This window comes from Agrilus planipennis, unplaced genomic scaffold, assembly GCF_000699045.2.
Source record: "Agrilus planipennis isolate EAB-ADULT unplaced genomic scaffold, Apla_2.0 scaffold18, whole genome shotgun sequence".
Lineage (NCBI taxonomy): Eukaryota > Metazoa > Arthropoda > Insecta > Coleoptera > Buprestidae > Agrilus > Agrilus planipennis.
In genome coordinates, this window is record NW_020438920.1 from 2,065,150 (window position 1) to 2,084,598 (window position 19,449).

Here is a 19,449-nt window from a genome sequence, read left to right on the forward strand (position 1 = left end):
CAGTCGTCTTCTCCATAATTTTGTCCGTACGACACCAAATCCCTTTCATGCAAGTGCAATCTGGAAACCAGAGGTTTGTGATATTTATTTTCTAGTCCGAACTTCAATTTCGAATCTATTACTTCCTGGAGGGTAGATATTTGTTTGTGGTGAACAGGGCGCGTCAAATAAATAAATAATTCGCTCTGATAGGAAGTTGTTACAATTAGTGCAAAAAATACCAATGACATAAAGACCGTTCTGGACAAAACATGACGTGGCTGTAGATATACAACTACGGAAACCAGTATTCCAAAGCCTGTTAAGATACAGGAGGCCAAGTCATCACCAGGAGTCGCTTCTTTTGTTATTTTGGAAAACAAATACAGTAGCACAGACGAGGAAAATGTAACAAAAAGGATCAACAACCACAACTGTAGAGGGAACATTGCATGCAACATTTCCCATTTTTGTACGCGAGTGGCTTTCGGAACCACCCATACCAAATGCTCGTAAAAATATGGTTTAGATAAAGAATAATTAGGACTTGTATCGTCGTGGAAAGGCATATCGCCAATAGCAAACTTATTATGGTCATAAATGTTTTTTATAATGATCAAAGAACGGTTATCACTACTATAATTGTTTTCCAGCAGTTCGATTCTGAAGTCGATCATGAAATAATCTCCCAATTTCAATATTATGTTGATGCAAAGTCCTTCCTTTTCACTGGTAACGTAAGGAGGGTACTTGAATGTGATAACTTCCATATAACACTTATTGAAAGTGTTTGTTGAATATATCTGTTTTATTGTTCTTCTATGCGAAATACTTTTTCCATGTTTACATCTGTTTACCAATTGAAGACTTGGTGTTTGGTGGCACGTCTTATTCTTGGAATACCGGTATTTCGGAAAGTAAATGTCAGTTTCTTTTGGATTTGTTTTGGAAGGAAGCATCACAACAAAAATTGGTACTATACAACGATTATTTTTACAAACTGCTCCCATAATATCAGAAAACTCTGAAGGTGTTTTTAATATAAGGAGCAATCGACTTTCGAAATTGAAAAATTTGTCTTCTAAAATGTTTGTCACAACTTCAGCAAGAGGCAAAATGTCATCGAGAATTACAGCATGAACGTTTGCTTTTACATTTATAACATCGTCGTTCTCTATTGCTACAGGAACTTTAAAAATTTCTGCAGACCAATCTTTTTTAAAAATGAGCTCTACAAAATCTTCGATGAAATTTGAAACGTCATTGGATGCATTTCTTGTTGTCCACACTGACACCACAGCATTTATTCGATTGGATAAGTATTGCTCAATGGTGAATATTGCACAAGCAGTTGCATCTTCAATACCTTCTTGTAATTCTAGTCGACCTTCCAGTTTAGAATAAATGTCTGTTTTTGCACTTACAAGAGAAAATAATAAAACGTATATCAGCGGCATCTTTCACAACTAGATGCATAGATGCAGGTACCTCTTTTGTTTTTCAAACCAGTTTAATACTATTTGATAGAAAACGCTACATATGTCCTTGTTCTAATAAATTGCGTGCAACCTTTGAAGTTTTATTTAATACAAAGCTGAATCAATAAAACAAAGATTGCTGGTTATGTAGAAAATGAAATTACACCCCATAATATTACTGCACTTAGACCACTATTCAAATTAATTTTGATTTCTATTTCTCAAAATTCTTGTGTTAAAAAAACTAATAAACGAATTATATTAATCAAAATCACTGTAAAGTTTCGGAAATTAGATTTAGTATTACTATAGGGTTTACATACGTAAATTAAGTTGCTTCGATTTATTTTTGTTGGTTTTGGATTCAGCATCATCATAGGGTCGTCAGTCCTAAGACTGATTGGACACGTACCTCCACTTTTTCTTATCCTGAGCTAATCTTCGGATTTCCCTAAAACTAGAACAACTCACATCCAGTAATCTAATCTAGATCTACTTCTACCCCTCCTAACGTCCGTTTCTGCCTCTAATATGTCTCTGACTAAACCTTGCCCGAGAAGGTGTCCTGCCAACCTATCTCGCCTATTTCTTATTAACTTCCATAGAGTCCTCTGTTCTCCTATTCATTCTAATACCTCCTCATTTCTAACCTTCTCTACCCATAGTATCCTCATCATTTGCCTGTAATACCACATTTTGAACGCTTCTAACCTTTTCTTTTCCATCTCACCCATCATCCATGTTTCGCACCCGGACAGCGCCCGTTTCAAACGTACACCTTTAACAATCTGTTTCGAATTTCTAAATTAATCGTTCGCGAGAAGTGACTTCTTTTGATTGAAGGCGACTCGGCTCTTTGCTATCCTCTGCTTTATATCCCTATTACTCCTTCCGTCCTGACTTATCTGACTTCTAGGTACCTAAAATAAACGACTTCTTCTAATTTTTCGTCTTCTATCTTTATATTCGCTCTTTCCCTACTTTTTTTCCCTTGCATACCAGTTTTTTTATTTATTTTCATACAGTACTGTTTTGTCAATACTGCTTCCATTCTATTTAAAACTATATCTAACTCCTTGCTAGATGCTAATACTGCTATACAAATCTAAGCATCTTTTGCCCTTGCATATCTATACCTACGGTTGTATTGTCTTTAATGATGTTGATCGCGTCTTCGATGTATTGATTAAAAAGTAGCGGTGACAGTGTGCATCCCTGTCTGACACCCTTCCTAATATTTACTTCTCTACGTTGCTGCCCCAGCTCTGTAACTGCCTGTTGCTCTTTATACAAACTAAATATCACTCTTCTATCTGTGTAACTCGTCCCTATATTTTTAAGTATATTTAACATCTTGTCCCATTTAACATTGTCAAAAGCTTTTTCTAAGTCTACAAATCCTATGTACGCACTTTTCCTTTTTCTATCATTTTCTCTATTCCTCGTAAAGCTAGAATGGCCTCACGCGTTCCTTTATTTCTTCTAAACCAAAATTGATCTTTCCCTAATAGTTCTTCCGCCCTTTCTTCCATCCTCCTCTATGCAAACCTAGTTGAGAGTTTTAACGCATGGGAAGTTACGCTAATTGTTCTAAATATCTCGCACCTATTCGCGCCTCTCTTTTAGGTATAGTTACTGCCACGTTCAGTTTATAATCCTCTGAGACTTTCCCCGTCTCGTAAATATGACTAACTACCTTAAACATACAATCTCTACTTCTCCTGCATGTTTTAGAATTTCCCCCTGTATCCCATCTACACCTGGCGCCTTATTGTTCTTTAAGTTTTTAAGGTACTATATAGAAATTTATTTATTTATTTAAATTTATTATACGAATTATTACACTCTTAAACAAAATTAAAGATAAATCATATAAGATGATAATGCACACTCAAGCAAGCAGCAATGGCATAACTTACTTATAAAAAATAATAATTTCCGTAAGTTGTCCTTGATTACTCCTATCCTATCAATTGATGTAATCCATGGGATTTTAATTTATCAAAATTGAATTTTTCTCGACTTCTGTCTAATTATGATCAAAGAAGTTAAAGACAGACAGACAGGCAAAGTAGACGTAACGTGCTGTGTTAGATTTTATCATAAATGAGAGACTCCAAAAAAACTGATTATAAACTATAAAAGAAATTAGGAGTACTGCCATAACAGGGCAAAGTAGTATTACGTAGTTAGTATCAGCAATTTCTTATGCTGAAGTGTACAATGTGTTGCATAACTATCTACAAACAATTCCTTTAAATTTAATTTTTCAATCAATTGGACACGCACATATTCTTATCTTGAGCATATCTTTCAATCGAAGACTAGAGAAACCTACATCTCTAACTTTTTGCGAACAATATCCTAATCTAGGTCTACCTAATATGCTCCTCTTTACACTTTTTACCTTCTAATACGTCTTTAAATAGTCCTTGATGTCTGAGAAGATGTCCTACCAACCTATCTTGTCCATTTCATATTGACATTCTCAGCTACTTTTCTCCAAATCTTGTAGCAAACAAATATATTACCGTATTTTACGGACTGTAAGAGGCACTTTAACTTTTAAGCAATTTGTTAAAAAAATTAACATTTTACTGGCACCATCGACTGAAATGACGCATCGCAGATTTTACTACGGAACCCTTTTTGACCCACCTTTTTTTGGCGGAACCTCATTTCGACGAAAAGTAAGCAGAACCAAGACTTACTACTCAAGACTAAGACGGAATCCATATCAGCAAGACCAAGACCAGGACCAAATAAGCAAGGCGAAAACCCATAGCAAGACTGCGACAATGCAGTCAATACCTGTTTCTTTTCTAATACAAACTTGTAATAGGCATAGAAAGAGAGAACTATTGGCCGCATATTTGCTTTGTCTCTTTCGCAGTTTGGTCTGCATTTACTTATTGTTACGGAACACCCGGTCATTCTCCATGTGTCTATGTCTATGTCCCATTTATACCACATTATTAAAAATATGGAAAGGTGCCCTATCACGGATATACAGCCACACAGACAGATAGCTATAAAACGTTGTAGTTCCTAAAATATAGTAGGTATTGTACTCTACGAAACTCTAAAATAATGTAATAACTCAAATCAACATATTAATTAATTTAAACTTGGGAGTCTATCTATATTTCGTTTGAGTTCATTACTTTTTCCACGACTGACGTTAAAATTGCATTATTTACTTTATAACTTCATCAAAACAGGCGAAAAGGGGCATGCTCACAGTTTTCTTAAAAGCGAAGTATGTCAGAAATTGCTAACGCATAATAGCATCGATAATAAGAAAAAATGGATTGCAATTTGAAAAATCCGAAAAGGGGTGAACTGATGCAATTCCAACCGACGACCGCCTTTAGACCCAAATCAGATCAGGATCAGTTCAGATTGCAATTTGCTCAGATTATCTATACTGCTTTTATAATTTGCTAGTAGTTAGAAAATCACAAAAAAATGATAGAAATTGCTTTGAGTAAGTTGCGTTTATGTTTTAAAATAAGTCTATTTGGGGCTTAGTCTGCGGTCTAACGACAAATATCTGCTTTAAAATGCGATCTTGTTTAACGGATTTGCTCGATATACAGGAAAAAAGAGAACATGCACTGACAACAGTCACTTCGTTTGTGTAGTCTCTTTGTACCATAACCTTGAGATGCTAACTTAACAGTTATCATGTCCTTTAAGACCTTCAAGCGTGGGCACCATGAGCTTAATTTGGTTGAGCATTGATGTTTTTAACCACACCACAACGACCGCAATTGTTTAGAGGAACGACTTTATCAGTCTAGTGAGCGTTGTGATCGCACGGTGAGCGCTTAGTGGAATGTACTTTTTATCGGCGTGGTGAGCATGTGATGAGCCTTATGAATGAGCGTCCTAATAGAACATATTCTATGAAAGTTTGGTCCATTTTTCGTTTTGACAGCTTTGATCTATGATAGTTTGACAACTGTGTTGTTATTGGCATGTATTTTCTGTTATTTTTGGTATTTTATTATTTCTCAAATTGTTAAACTACTAGGTACTTAATTTGAAAAAGTTTTCTGAAATAATTTAAAAAACACTTAAATGAAGATGCCCCAGGAACCTCGTAGGGAACGAAAAAATTCGGTAAAGTAGTTTCTATACCATTAAGTTTTTTCTGCATAAGTATTTATAAAGACAGTAATCTAAGACTCATATATTGGCAAATTAGTAATTGCAATTAAAAACAATGTCAATACATATATTATGACGTATATGCTTTTACTTAGAATTGAAATGAATTTCGTGTTAATTAGGCCCCTCTGTCACCTTGTCCCATTGTTGATATCTCGGACGAAGAATTAGTGTCGATAGCAGTGAGGGATCTAAATCGTCAACTAAAACTAAGGGGTTTATCTCGCGATGAAATAATTCGTATGAAACAGAGAAGGCGTACCTTAAAAAATAGAGGTTACGCTGCTTCGTGTAGAATCAAGAGAATTGAACAAAAAGATGAATTAGAATCTGAAAAATCGCTTGAATGGAAAGAAATTGAACAAATACACGATGAAATAAAAAGGTTTAAAGAAGAGTGTAATAGTATACAAATACAATATGAATCACTGAAAAAGTTTGCAATGAATAATAAAATTTCTATTCCACCAGAATTAGAGACATTGTAAGCATTAGCTTTTTATGGCTTATGTTATTTTATTATCTAATTATGTTAAATTAAAAGGTATTGAGAGGGGCTAGGTATACTTCATAAATAAGAATATTTAAGAATTAAAAATATTAGCAAAATTTACAAATGAAAGAAGTAGGTGTATACATTTATTTTCAATTAATTATTAATAATTCCTGTAATTAAAAGAACTTTAAGAAATATTAGCTTTTTAATGTTTCTAAAGATTTTTATTAAATCTCTACTTGTTTCGGCGTCGTACGTCGTTCTGAAAAGTACAAATAGTACTATCTTCAAAAAGACAGGACATTGAAGCAAGCATAAAAATAACAATTTTTTGAAACATTGAAAGCTATTATTTCTTTTTATTCTGTTAATTATCAAATAATGTTTCACAATACTTCATCTATTTCATCAATTGTAATAAAATTACTCATATGCTTTTTCTACAAGACAATTTTTACATAATGAAAACTGAAGGTATATTTTTAAATGATAACAGTAGTACTTTGGGACCATATTCTGTGCTGTAAGTCATAACTTTATAATTTATTTTAATGCTTGAAATTGCTAATCTGCATGCAGTTGTTCAATGAAATATTTATACATTATATATTGTAGTATAAAGAGAAACATTATTTTTTTAGTTAAATACACTTTACTGGTATTTTAATTTACAAATCATTTAAATATGCGAATTATTTCGGATTTTCAAGATATCATGCATATTTAGATGTATTGACTTAATTTTTTTCTAATACTCCTACGTGTACATCACAATTTTGTACAAAAATGTAGAATAGTATAAAATTCCCATATAATTAAGTAGTAAGTAATGTTTTAATTTACTAAGATGGATTACTAGATTATTACCTTAATTAAAAAACTAACATTTTATTGATAGTTTTTATATATACAAAAACAGCATGGTTAAAAACATTAAAATGGAAGAAACTAAATAATTTTTAAAATGTTAGTTAGAAAATATTAAGTAAACAAACAGATGATAGATAGAATAAATGGGCCATTCTAAAGTCAAGTAACTCATTGGTTTCTAACCATTACTCAAACCAAATGGTACCAAATTTTTGAAAGTAATGCTCTCTTTGATATGTAATTGGTAATTAATTTAATGTGTACAAAGTAACACAAAAATGCTCAAAATGTATCATCACTGTGATCTGGCCTTTTTCAATTGTCCAAGTCTTTGGACGGGAGTATTAGTTAATAATTGGGCTGCGGTGACTTATTTTTAAAGAATAATAGATTTCTATCCTCTGTTTTGATGTAATCAATAAGCCTATGCTTATTTTGATTGTCTCTTTTCTTAAATTCTTTTTAACTTTGATCATGATTAGTGACCATAGTCATCCAAGGGCTGTCAGTTCGAGCCCCCGGCAATTTTCGGATCTATTGTTTGGCGACCCAATACTGAGATTTAATAATTATCAATTACATATCAAAGAGAGCATTGTTTTGATTGATTAAGTATTGTTTGGTGTGAGATGTATTTAGAAACCAATCAGTCATTTAATTTTGAAGTCTTAACTAAAGAATGGTTTTCATTTAGTACTAAAAGCATTAAAAAGTGGTACAGAAATGTGCATTAAGAAAAGTACCGTTTTAACTACATATGCAAACATACATTTATGAACTTTTTTACTTTTTATCTGCATCTTTGAAACAAAAATGGTCATGAAGTTCTTCAAAGGGTTTTAAAATTTAGCAATTAAGGAAAATCTTAAATTCTAAAAGGGGTAATCATCCTTGACAATTTTTAAATAATAACTATTGCATACCTGTTTATTTTCACATTGTTTTCCTCTGAAAATAAAGTAATGTATGTGATTGATAGCAAAACCTTTTTTTTTTGTATTACTCCTTGCCAAATGTTCCTTTCATGTATTATTTATTCTCAAACAGTTTTTCATTAAAATGCCTTTCATGAATTTATAAAAGTTGCATTAGTTCTGATACCACAGCCACATTAACACTGTTACCTAACATCATATATTTTTGTTTATCTGAAATTTCTGATGGGAAACTATAATTTTCTGGGAAACACATTAACCTACTAACTTCTTTAGGAGTAAAAAACCGTAAATTTAACTCTTTTATTTGTTTCAAGTCTTTATCTTGCTGCATCTGGCATTTATTTAAATTATTCAGAACTGAAGTCACTTCAAACTCTGTTTTATTTGAATAAACACTTCCGGTCCCATGTATATAGCGGCTGTATCCTTTTGTAAAACAACAAGATCTTTTTGAATCAATTCCACAAATGTCCATTACACTAAAATATTTTCTTAGGATATAGTCAGAAATTTTATAACATTCACTTGCATTTTCTTCCACAATTTTTGATAATGAAAACTGAATGTCCATGTTAGCAATGCCAGGTAATTTAGTCATCTACAAGAAAAATGAAATTATAAAAAAGACATACATTTTTATAATATATTATTGATACCTAATACTCATTGCTTTTAAAAAGTAATATTTAGTAAAAACACAATTTACCAAAGGCCCTGTCTGAAATGAAAAGCTATCTGGGATCCTTTTAGCCAAACAATAGTATCTGTGCCTTGTATTGGGTATTCCAAACTGTGACGGAGACAAAATAAATTCTTGAAATACAAATTTACATTGCATCAAAGTTTCTGTTAACTTTTCTCTCATTTCTGAAGTTTCAAAACCTTTTACATTCTCAATCAAAATCTTCCTCACTGTCGTATGTGGAAGTAGGCTTAAAATTCGTAAAAACGAGCTAGTTCTAGGGTCTTGAACGTCTTTCTTCAAACCGTTTCTTGTAAACGGTTGACATGGTGGAGACATAAGAATAGTATCAACTTTTAATTGATTAACAAACTCAGCAGTAAGGTTTTCTAAGTTGTAATTTAAAAGAAAAGTATTTGGAAAATTATACCCATAAACTTTATTTGCAGATGGATTTATTTCGATGGAGCAAACAACATCACCTTTTATTCCACTCTCTACAAAAACAAGAAACTGACTTTTAATTATGATAAATAGGTAACAATACTTTTCAAAGCCAAATGTAATCCTCCAATTCCACTGTATAGTTCTAATACGTTCATTTTGTAAAAACGTCAAAGCCGCAATACTTGTGCAATTGTGGAGTAATCCTCTGCAGTCTGCACATATCATATCCACATGCCAGATTTTAACGTTTTTACTGAATTTTAGGTTATATTTATTAACAGTGAACTATTAATATCATATAGTAATCTATGGTCAATACTATCTATTTCTGAATCATGTGAAACTGGCACCCGACATAAATAATCCGCTAATTCAAACTTCACCACTAAATTGTGCGTCGTTTGAGGGTTCTCAATATGTAAGTAACATAATTGTGAGCACATTAGTTTTGTTAAAAAAAAGGAAAATTTTTTCGGGTGCAGGTCGAAATTCAATGTCGATTTATCTAAAAGCTACTGAAAATATCATAATATAATTGACGCCAATTGATTGCGCGTCATTTGTGTTTGAATACTGAGCTATTATGATAAGCAGAATTTATCTTTATATTATTTATTAGTAATAATGATATATACTACTTAATTTTTCATTGATATTACAAATACGCGAGCCCTATTGCTGAATCACAGATAATAATATGTTCATAGTACATAATTATTACTAGTAATAATTTCAAAATAAACTCTGCTTACCATAGTAGCTGAACTTCAAGCACAAATGACGCGCAATCGATTAGCGTTTATTAAATTATGAGATCAGTAGTTTTTAAATAAATCGACATTAAATTTCGCAAATAACATTTTTCCCTTTTTTAACAAAACTAATAGGCGCACACTTATGCTACATAAATATTGAGAACCCTCAAACGACGCACAATTTATTGGTAAAGTTTATTTCAGTGAATTATTTATATCGGGTGTTAGATTCACGACTATCAATTTGTTTATGTCATCAATATTATGATCTATGATAACTATTCTCTTACGTCTTATCTATGGGTGCTAGAATAACCATATGATAATAGCAGATAACCTTGTCCATGACAGATAACTATAGATAACAACATAATAGATAACAAGCAGTAGCTTTTATAACTGCACTGCGTATCTTTTATTTGTTCATTGTTTTTATTATTACGTTTACAAACTAAATTCTAAAAAATGTTTGATGGACATCATTTATGTGATATTTCAGAAGTTGTTCTGAAACCATTAGAAGATTCAATTTATATGAAACCTATGAGTATGCACTTCAAACATAACGGTCTTAATAGAAGATGGGATATATTAGAAGTTCATGATAGTGTTGCCATAATTATTTACAATACTACAAGACAAGTAGTTGTTCTGGTTAAACAATTTCGACCAGCGGTATATTTTAATTCAATACCAAAAGATCAACGGCATGGGAAAATTGACATACAAAAGTATTCACTTGAAAAGGGTCTAGCTATAGAATTGTGTGCTGGAATCGTTGATAAAGCTATTAGTTTAGAGGATATTGCAAAAGAGGAGGTTTTGGAAGAATGTGGTTATGAAGCTAAGTCAGTAGAGCGCATATCATCATACCGAAGTAATGTTGGAACAGCTGGAAGCACTCAAACATTGTTTTACTGTGAAGTCACTGATGAAATGAAAGTTCATGCAGGCGGTGGCATAGGTGATGAAAGTATCGAAGTAGTTGAAATGACTGTCCCAGAAGTTAAAGAATATGTTAAGAGATGTGATATTGTAAGCCCACCTTCACTTCTTTATGGACTGTATTGGTTTTTATATAACAAAATTAAATAGGTATTAGTATATTTTTAGGTAATTCTTTACATTAGTTGACATTGGAATTGAGACATGAAGTTTAGTCAGGTAGATAGTACTGACCAAGTAGAATCGTGTGGTAGCATTAATTCCGTGCGGAAACCAATGTAGCTTGAGATACAGGCTCCTAAAGTTATTTAATCGGAGGAAATTTCGATTGGTACGGCCCTGGCTGCAGCCCTTCGTCAGCTGTTCTCGCCAAATATGCATTGATGACGTCATTGTTTAGTTAGGTAGATGTATGACAGACTCGAGTTTGTTTAATGCCCCTGCCCGCCGAAGGCGGGCTGATACATTAGAATAATGTTAGGAAGATATNATATTTGGCGAGAACAGCTGACGAAGGGCTGCAGCCAGGGCCGTACCAATCGAAATTTCCTCCGATTAAATAACTTTAGGAGCCTGTATCTCAAGCTACATTGGTTTCCGCACGGAATTAATGCTACCACACGATTCTACTTGGTCAGTACTACCTACCTGACTAAACTTCATGTCTCAATTCCAATGTCAACTAATGTAAAGAATTACCTATTTTTATTGTTAATTTTTAGTTTCTAATTATTTTCTGGGCAAATATATATATATATAGAAAAGGCACAAGAATGTAGTTTGATTAATTTTATTGGAATATTAATTCACCTACAAATCCTATATTTTGTTGAAATTAATATTAGAAAATAGAAGAATATAATGAAAATGGAAGTATATAATAGACTTAAGTATATGATGACCATATGAACTTTTTTAGTAGAATTTTCTTTTGAAACTGTCCTATTCAATGGTTTTGAAGTATGCAGTAAATGTACACAAAATTATGTTCTACTTTCTGTTTAACTGATCACCTTGCTGCAAAACAGGGACTCCTCTATTGCAACTAATGTCAAGATGAAAGACGACAATTAACCCTTGACTTTGTAGTTCTATATTTTATAAAAGTACTTTGTTTTCTTTCTGCTGCATCATCTGTTTAAATACAACTTTATTTCACTTGACTTAAAATTGTAATTTTTCGCAATTAGCAACAGCATAAATTAAATTGATAAAATTGTTAAAGGTATTTTAAAATTTTATCATTTTATTTGTTTTTTATTACCTGTTTTTGTTTTTTTTTTCATCTTTCAAAATAAATTTTCACATATAATTTGAGAATCGAATGAAAAGGATAAGGAATAAATATTTAAATTTTCCGCGTAACGTGTCTATTTTGCTTATTATGTGCATCTATGGTCTTCTTTGCTATGGTGCATCTCTCTTTGTGTATCTATTATCTATGGTGCATCCTTGTTTTAATATAGAAACCACGCCACATCGCCATTTTAAGGTAACAAATTTACTTGCTTTTTATATGTGTTTTTATTCTATTTCATTATTTATTTACTTCATACAATAGTTAATTCGTTATTTCTATATTTTTACGTATAGAAGATAAGCGAGTGGGGAGATTGAAGTCCATTTTGATGCTACCGAAAAAACATGTTGTCTCCCTCGTATGGTGTTTTATCTGTTAACTTTTCATCTTGGACGCTCTTGTATTAATTAATTAAGGTAAGCGTACCTGCTACATTATGTATGTGGCATATTTATTTGATACTAACAGAGAATAGGGTTTGCCATTACTTTAACAATGTATTATGCACGTTATTTACTAAGAAGGCCAAATGAATTTCAAAAAGATTTAATTTTAGAAGACCTCCAGATGCCGTTAAATTATGGAACAAAGTTGTGTCCTCAATCGCTCCAGAAAGTAGCTATATGTGTGGCCCTAAGGCAAACATGAAAATGCCATTTTTCCATTAGGAACAGAGACAGTGTGCTATTACTGAAGAAAGGATTTATGACAATAAACTGGTATGTAACGATATCGATTAAAAATATTAAATGAGGTCCCAGAAACTTCAATCTCTTAGACATTTGTAACTTGCTTTAGTTGACATTTTATAAACGATATTTCAGAAATAGCAATAGATGCAAAACAGCAAAATTAAAGTGGAACTGATCTTTTCATTAGTGTGAACATTACTGATTTACTTACCTTAAAATGGTAATTACTTTCTTTTTCTTGCCTTTGTCTATAGATTATTCAACAAAGGTGAAGGAATCACAGTTCATTTTGATGCTACTGAAACCACTAATATTTTTGACGTCTTCACCTTGCAACATCATGCAGTTAATTTTGGCCCTGAGAATGGGAGACAATTGGAAATTAATTTGGAAACCACTGAAACAACAAATTTCCTGCTGTGGCATCTCTCCTATATTTGGTATGCTCATCATATTGGTAGATTTTAGAAGGCTACTTTCTACAGTTAATTAAGGTGAGAATACATGACATAATTAATATTAATTGCTCTTTATTAATTTGTATTTTTTTTAACAGTTATCTATTATCTACGGTATAAATTGACATTTTGGCGTATGTAGTATTTCTTTTAAATATCTATTGTTTAAGTTGACATCCGTCTATGATTACTTCACATTTATCTGTCATGCATAATTGACGCATGTCGCCATTTTATTATTCAGCTGCTTTACTTGGTTTTTGGTACTTGTTTTTAGGTGTGTTTAGTCTCATCCTTAATTAATAGTGCAGTTAATATGTTTTTTGTCAATTTCTACAGATCGTCCAACAAATGAGACAGAGTTTACGTTCGATTTGGTCGTACTGGAACAACCAAATCTACATGGGTGTGGTCTTTTGTAAAGCATATTCTTAATTTGCTGTTTTCGCTTTCACCTTGCAACATTATGCAGTTAATTTTCAACCGACGAGTAAGAGCAACTGGAGGTTTATTTGAATTCCACTGAAATAACGAATTTACTGCAGTGGTATTCCTCTTGGATTTGGTTTACTTTTCACACCTGCAAACTTTGGAATGTTACAGTCTACAGTTAACTAAGGTGAGAATACTTGATATAATTAATTTTAATTGCTCTTTATTAATCTGTTACCATTGTATCTGTTTCAGATTGACGTTGGAGAAGACAAAGATGGCCCCGTAGTTGATTTTCTTAATTTGCTGTTTTCGCTTTCACCTTGCAACATTATGGAGTTAATTTTCAACGGACGAGTAAGAGCAACTGGAGGTTTATTTGAATTCCACCGAAATAACGAATTTTCTGCAGTGGTATTCCTCTTGGATTTGGTTTACTTTTCACACCTGCAACCTTTGGAATGTTACAGTCTACAGTTAACTAAGGTGAGAATACTTGATATAATTAATTTTAATTGCTCTTTATTAATCTGTTACCATTGTATCTGTTTCAGATTGACGTTGGAGAAGACAAAGATGGCCCCGTAGTTGATTTTCTTAATTTGCTGTTTTCGCTTTCACCTTGCAACATTATGGAGTTAATTTTCAACGGACGAGTAAGAGCAACTGGAGGTTTATTTGAATTCCACCGAAATAACGAATTTTCTGCAGTGGTATTCCTCTTGGATTTGGTTTACTTTTCACACCTGCAAACTTTGGAATGTTACAGTCTACAGTTAACTAAGGTGAGAATACTTGATATAATTAATTTTAATTGCTCTTTATTAATCTGTTACCATTGTATCTGTTTCAGATTGACGTTGGAGAAGACAAAGATGGCCCCGTAGTTGATTTTCTTAATTTGCTGTTTTCGCTTTCACCTTGCAACATTATGGAGTTAATNTTAGGGAGGGCCTCCCCGAACGACTTCCCTTGGGCTTAGCTATTTAGTTGATCTTAAAAGTGTCTTATACACTTTTCGCGAGTCTACTCTAGCGTTACTTCCTTTCAGACGGGGTACAGTGGGTTATCTGGAATAGGAGCAATAGGCGACTGCCCAGCTTGCCTTGGCGAAATCTGTCCGATCTTTTCTACCAAAGCTATTAGTATTTGTCGTTAGTCCTTGTAATTGCACTATTCGCTTTCAGGTAATCTAAGAAGACTGAAGACATCGTATTTTTTGCTTTTTATTGTATTTTGTTTTTTGAAATTTAAATCGTATTCTTGTCTTTCTCTTACAGGTATATTGCTTTTTACTGCATAAACTGTCATATTATAGTAATCGTATTTAGGTAGATTTTTGTTAAGACTTTTCTAAATTAATGTTATTAAGCATATTTGTTTAAACCAAATTGAACTTTGTTAGTAATTATAATAATTACAAGTAATTTGGGTGGATAGGGTGGCTATAAGGGGAGATGTGGAGGCCACAGAGGGTTAGAGGGCCCTTTTCTCTCTGATCTTGCGTTTAAATAATAATATGACAGTTTTTATGACGCTTTTTATTGTATTTTCTTTAAAATTTCATTTGCTTGTCCTTCTCTTCCAGAATTTTTATCATAACTTTTATAAATCGTTAGAAGTCTCTTATTTCTTAGATATTTTGTTTATGTTATGTATTATGAATATATTTGAAATAAATATCGTTTGTTGTAGTAAATGTAATTTTTGTGTCTTAATAAACAAATGCATTATCATTGTTTTTTTTGTAGTGTAACGGTTGTATCTATCATATAAAATATAGTCACAAAGGCGCCGTGATCGCTATCACTCTGTCGGCCAACGGCAGAATTAAACATTGAGACACCTAGCGGCAAATAGCAGAAATTTATAGTTCAGGCGTTTAGCGATAGAGGGCGCCCATGAGTGATGTATCCATAGCGATCGCAGCGCCTCTGTCGGCATATAGATGAACTCTATAGTTCAGTCGTTTACCGGCAGAGGGCGCAAGGGAGTGATGTATCCATAGCGATTGCAGCGCCTCTGTCGGCATATAGCTGAACTCTATAGTTCAGTCGCTTACCGGCAGAGGGCGCAAGGGAGTGATGTATCCATAGCGATTGCAGCGCCTCTGTCGGCATCTTGCCGAACTCTATAGTTCAGTCGTCTACCGGCAGAGGGCGCAAGGGAGTGATGTATCCATAGCGATTGCAGCGCCTCTGTCGGCATCTAGCCGAACTCTATAGTTCAGTCGTTTACCGGCAGAGGGCACAAGAGAGTGATATATCCATAGCGATTGCAGCGCCTCTGTCGGCATTTAGTCGAACTTTATAGTTCACTTGTTTACCGACAGAGGGAGCTAGCGAGGTAGATGGAGAGAAAATTAATGAAATAGACTACACAAATACTGTCTTTATTTTATATGATAGATACAACCGTTACACTACAAAAAAAAAACAATGATAATGCATTTGTTTATTAAGACACAAAAATTACATTTACTACAACAAACGATATTTATTTCNTTTGTCTTCTCCAACGTCAATCTGAAACAGATACAATGGTAACAGATTAATAAAGAGCAATTAAAATTAATTATATCAAGTATTCTCACCTTAGTTAACTGTAGACTGTAACATTCCAAAGTTTGCAGGTGTGAAAAGTAAACCAAATCCAAGAGGAATACCACTGCAGAAAATTCGTTATTTCGGTGGAATTCAAATAAACCTCCAGTTGCTCTTACTCGTCCGTTGAAAATTAACTCCATAATGTTGCAAGGTGAAAGCGAAAACAGCAAATTAAGAAAATCAACTACGGGGCCATCTTTGTCTTCTCCAACGTCAATCTGAAACAGATACAATGGTAACAGATTAATAAAGAGCAATTAAAATTAATTATATCAAGTATTCTCACCTTAGTTAACTGTAGACTGTAACATTCCAAAGTTTGCAGGTGTGAAAAGTAAACCAAATCCAAGAGGAATACCACTGCAGAAAATTCGTTATTTCGGTGGAATTCAAATAAACCTCCAGTTGCTCTTACTCGTCCGTTGAAAATTAACTCCATAATGTTGCAAGGTGAAAGCGAAAACAGCAAATTAAGAAAATCAACTACGGGGCCATCTTTGTCTTCTCCAACGTCAATCTGAAACAGATACAATGGTAACAGATTAATAAAGAGCAATTAAAATTAATTATATCAAGTATTCTCACCTTAGTTAACTGTAGACTGTAACATTCCAAAGTTTGCAGGTGTGAAAAGTAAACCAAATCCAAGAGGAATACCACTGCAGAAAATTCGTTATTTCGGTGGAATTCAAATAAACCTCCAGTTGCTCTTACTCGTCCGTTGAAAATTAACTCCATAATGTTGCAAGGTGAAAGCGAAAACAGCAAATTAAGAAAATCAACTACGGGGCCATCTTTGTCTTCTCCAACGTCAATCTGAAACAGATACAATGGTAACAGATTAATAAAGAGCAATTAAAATTAATTATATCAAGTATTCTCACCTTAGTTAACTGTAGACTGTAACATTCCAAAGTTTGCAGGTGTGAAAAGTAAACCAAATCCAAGAGGAATACCACTGCAGAAAATTCGTTATTTCGGTGGAATTCAAATAAACCTCCAGTTGCTCTTACTCGTCCGTTGAAAATTAACTCCATAATGTTGCAAGGTGAAAGCGAAAACAGCAAATTAAGAAAATCAACTACGGGGCCATCTTTGTCTTCTCCAACGTCAATCTGAAACAGATACAATGGTAACAGATTAATAAAGAGCAATTAAAATTAATTATATCAAGTATTCTCACCTTAGTTAACTGTAGACTGTAACATTCCAAAGGTTGCAGGTATGAAAAGTAAACCAAATCCAAGAGGAATACCACTGCAGAAAATTCGTTATTTCGGTGGAATTCAAATAAACCTCCAGTTGCTCTTACTCGTCCGTTGAAAATTAACTCCATAATGTTGCAAGGTGAAAGCGAAAACAGCAAATTAAGAAAATCAACTACGGGGCCATCTTTGTCTTCTCCAACGTCAATCTGAAACAGATACAATGGTAACAGATTAATAAAGAGCAATTAAAATTAATTATATCAAGTATTCTCACCTTAGTTAACTGTAGACTGTAACATTCCAAAGTTTGCAGGTGTGAAAAGTAAACCAAATCCAAGAGGAATACCACTGCAGTAAATTCGTTATTTCAGTGGAATTCAAATAAACCTCCAGTTGCTCTTACTCGTCGGTTGAAAATTAACTGCATAATGTTGCAAGGTGAAAGCGAAAACAGCAAATTAAGAATATGCTTTACAAAAGACCACACCCATGTAGATTTGGTTGTTCCAGTACGACCAAATCGAACGTAAACTCTGTCTCATTTGTTGGACGATCTGTAGAAATTGACAAAAAACATATTAACTGCACTATTAATTAAGGATGAGACTAAACACACCTAAAAACAAGTACCAAAAACCAAGTAAAGCAGCTGAATAATAAAATGGCGACATGCGTCAATTATGCATGACAGATAAATGTGAAGTAATCATAGACGGATGTCAACTTAAACAATAGATATTTAAAAGAAATACTACATACGCCAAAATGTCAATTTATACCGTAGATAATAGATAACTGTTAAAAATACCATTACAAATTAATAAAAAGCAATTAATATTAAATATGTAATGATTCTCACCTTAATTAACTGTAGAAAGTAGCATTCTAAAATCTACCAGTATAATGAGCAAACCAAATATAGGAGAGATGTCACAGCAGGAAATTTGTTGTTTCAGTGGTTTCCAAAGTAATTTCCAATTGTCTCCCATTCTCAGGGTCAAAATTAACTGCATAATGTTGCAAGGTGAAGACGTCAAAAATATTAGTGGTTTCAGTAACATCAAAATTAACTGCAATTTTCCTTCTCATTTGTTTGTTAGACAATCTATTGAAATGGGCAAGAAAAAGTAATTATCATTTTCTGAAACACATTGCTTAAAAGTTGTCTATTAAAGCAAGTTACAAATGTCTACGAGATAGAGGGTTCTGGAATCTCATTTACTATTTTTAATTGATAGTTACAAGTTCACTGTCATAAATCATTCCTATAGTAATAGCACACTGTCTTCATTTGCAATGGAAAAAAGGCAGTTCCATGCTTTCCTTAAGACTATAAGTACACATCTACTTTATGGAGCAAATGAGGACTGATACAATAAAGAGCAATTAATATTAATTATGTCATCTGGAGTTTCTAATGTTCCTATAAAATGAAATCAACGAAAAAGTATTCAGAAACAATTTGTTTAGCTTCCTTAGTTAAAGTTATGTTCAACCCCTTTTTCTGCTATCAAATAAATACAGTACATATATAATATAGTATGTATACTCACCTTAATTAATTAGAAGTCTCCGAGATGATAACTTAACAGATAAAATATCATAGGAGACGACTTGCTTTTTCAGTAGCATCAAAATAAACTTCAATCTTCTCACTCATTTATCTTAAATCTGTAGAAATACAGAAATAACGAATTAACTATTGTATGAAGTAAATAAATAATGAAATAGAATAAAAATACTTACAAAAGAGTAAGTAAAATTGTAAAACTATTACTCTTAAAATGGCGATGAGGCGTGTCTTCTTTCATAGATGAATAAAATTCATAGAAATATCTTTTATAAAATTAATAGATAATAATTGTTACAAATTTCTCTATTTAATAGCATACAAATATACTTTTGATATTTACCCCTAAGTAATTAATTTATTTCAACGTTCACATGAATATAAAAAGTGTCAATGAAGGGAAACTATAATTTTCTGGGA

The 19,449-nt window shown here is 32.8% G+C and overlaps 5 protein-coding genes across 8 annotated transcripts; 3 read left to right on the top strand and 2 right to left on the bottom strand.

The window, feature by feature from the left end:
• The first annotated feature begins 5,389 nt into the window (after positions 1 to 5,389).
• LOC108744134 (transcription factor MafG) lies at positions 5,390 to 7,974 on the top strand. Its single transcript, XM_018479749.2, has 2 exons — positions 5,390 to 5,582; positions 5,753 to 7,974. Exons 1-2 carry the CDS (start codon positions 5,541 to 5,543, stop codon positions 6,116 to 6,118), a joined length of 408 nt encoding a protein of 135 aa, XP_018335251.1. The 5' UTR covers positions 5,390 to 5,540; the 3' UTR covers positions 6,119 to 7,974.
• Positions 6,257 to 10,055, bottom strand: LOC108744132 (tRNA (cytosine-5-)-methyltransferase). Of its 4 annotated transcripts, none has more exons than XM_018479744.2 (4): positions 9,922 to 10,055; positions 9,164 to 9,473; positions 8,641 to 9,113; positions 6,257 to 8,532 (listed from the first exon to the last, which is right to left on the bottom strand). In XM_018479744.2, exons 2-4 carry the CDS (start codon positions 9,216 to 9,218, stop codon positions 8,071 to 8,073), a joined length of 990 nt encoding a protein of 329 aa, XP_018335246.1. In that variant the 5' UTR covers positions 9,219 to 9,473; positions 9,922 to 10,055; the 3' UTR covers positions 6,257 to 8,070. The 4 variants fall into 4 exon arrangements, with proteins under 4 accessions (XP_018335246.1, XP_018335245.1, XP_018335247.1 ...); XM_018479745.1 differs by having other exon boundaries at positions 8,298 to 8,413; positions 8,464 to 8,532; positions 9,164 to 10,054; XM_018479743.2 differs by having other exon boundaries at positions 9,164 to 10,055.
• A 124-nt stretch (positions 10,056 to 10,179) lies between these two features.
• LOC108744133 (uridine diphosphate glucose pyrophosphatase-like) lies at positions 10,180 to 10,967 on the top strand. Its single transcript, XM_018479748.2, has one exon. The coding sequence runs from the start codon at positions 10,284 to 10,286 to the stop codon at positions 10,911 to 10,913; it is 630 nt and encodes a 209-aa protein (XP_018335250.1). The 5' UTR covers positions 10,180 to 10,283; the 3' UTR covers positions 10,914 to 10,967.
• A 2,776-nt stretch (positions 10,968 to 13,743) lies between these two features.
• Positions 13,744 to 14,836, top strand: LOC112904237. Its single transcript, XM_025973777.1, has 5 exons — positions 13,744 to 13,832; positions 13,901 to 14,131; positions 14,200 to 14,430; positions 14,499 to 14,581; positions 14,833 to 14,836. Exons 2-5 carry the CDS (start codon positions 13,979 to 13,981, stop codon positions 14,834 to 14,836), a joined length of 471 nt encoding a protein of 156 aa, XP_025829562.1. The 5' UTR covers positions 13,744 to 13,832; positions 13,901 to 13,978.
• Positions 14,837 to 16,125: 1,289 nt separating this feature from the next.
• LOC108744079 lies at positions 16,126 to 19,361 on the bottom strand. The gene is made up of 9 exons (XM_025973778.1): positions 19,206 to 19,361; positions 18,319 to 19,130; positions 17,734 to 18,013; positions 17,435 to 17,665; positions 17,136 to 17,366; positions 16,837 to 17,067; positions 16,538 to 16,768; positions 16,239 to 16,469; positions 16,126 to 16,170 (listed from the first exon to the last, which is right to left on the bottom strand). Exons 4-9 carry the CDS (start codon positions 17,585 to 17,587, stop codon positions 16,126 to 16,128), a joined length of 1,122 nt encoding a protein of 373 aa, XP_025829563.1. The 5' UTR covers positions 17,588 to 17,665; positions 17,734 to 18,013; positions 18,319 to 19,130; positions 19,206 to 19,361.
• Positions 19,362 to 19,449: the final 88 nt, after the last annotated feature.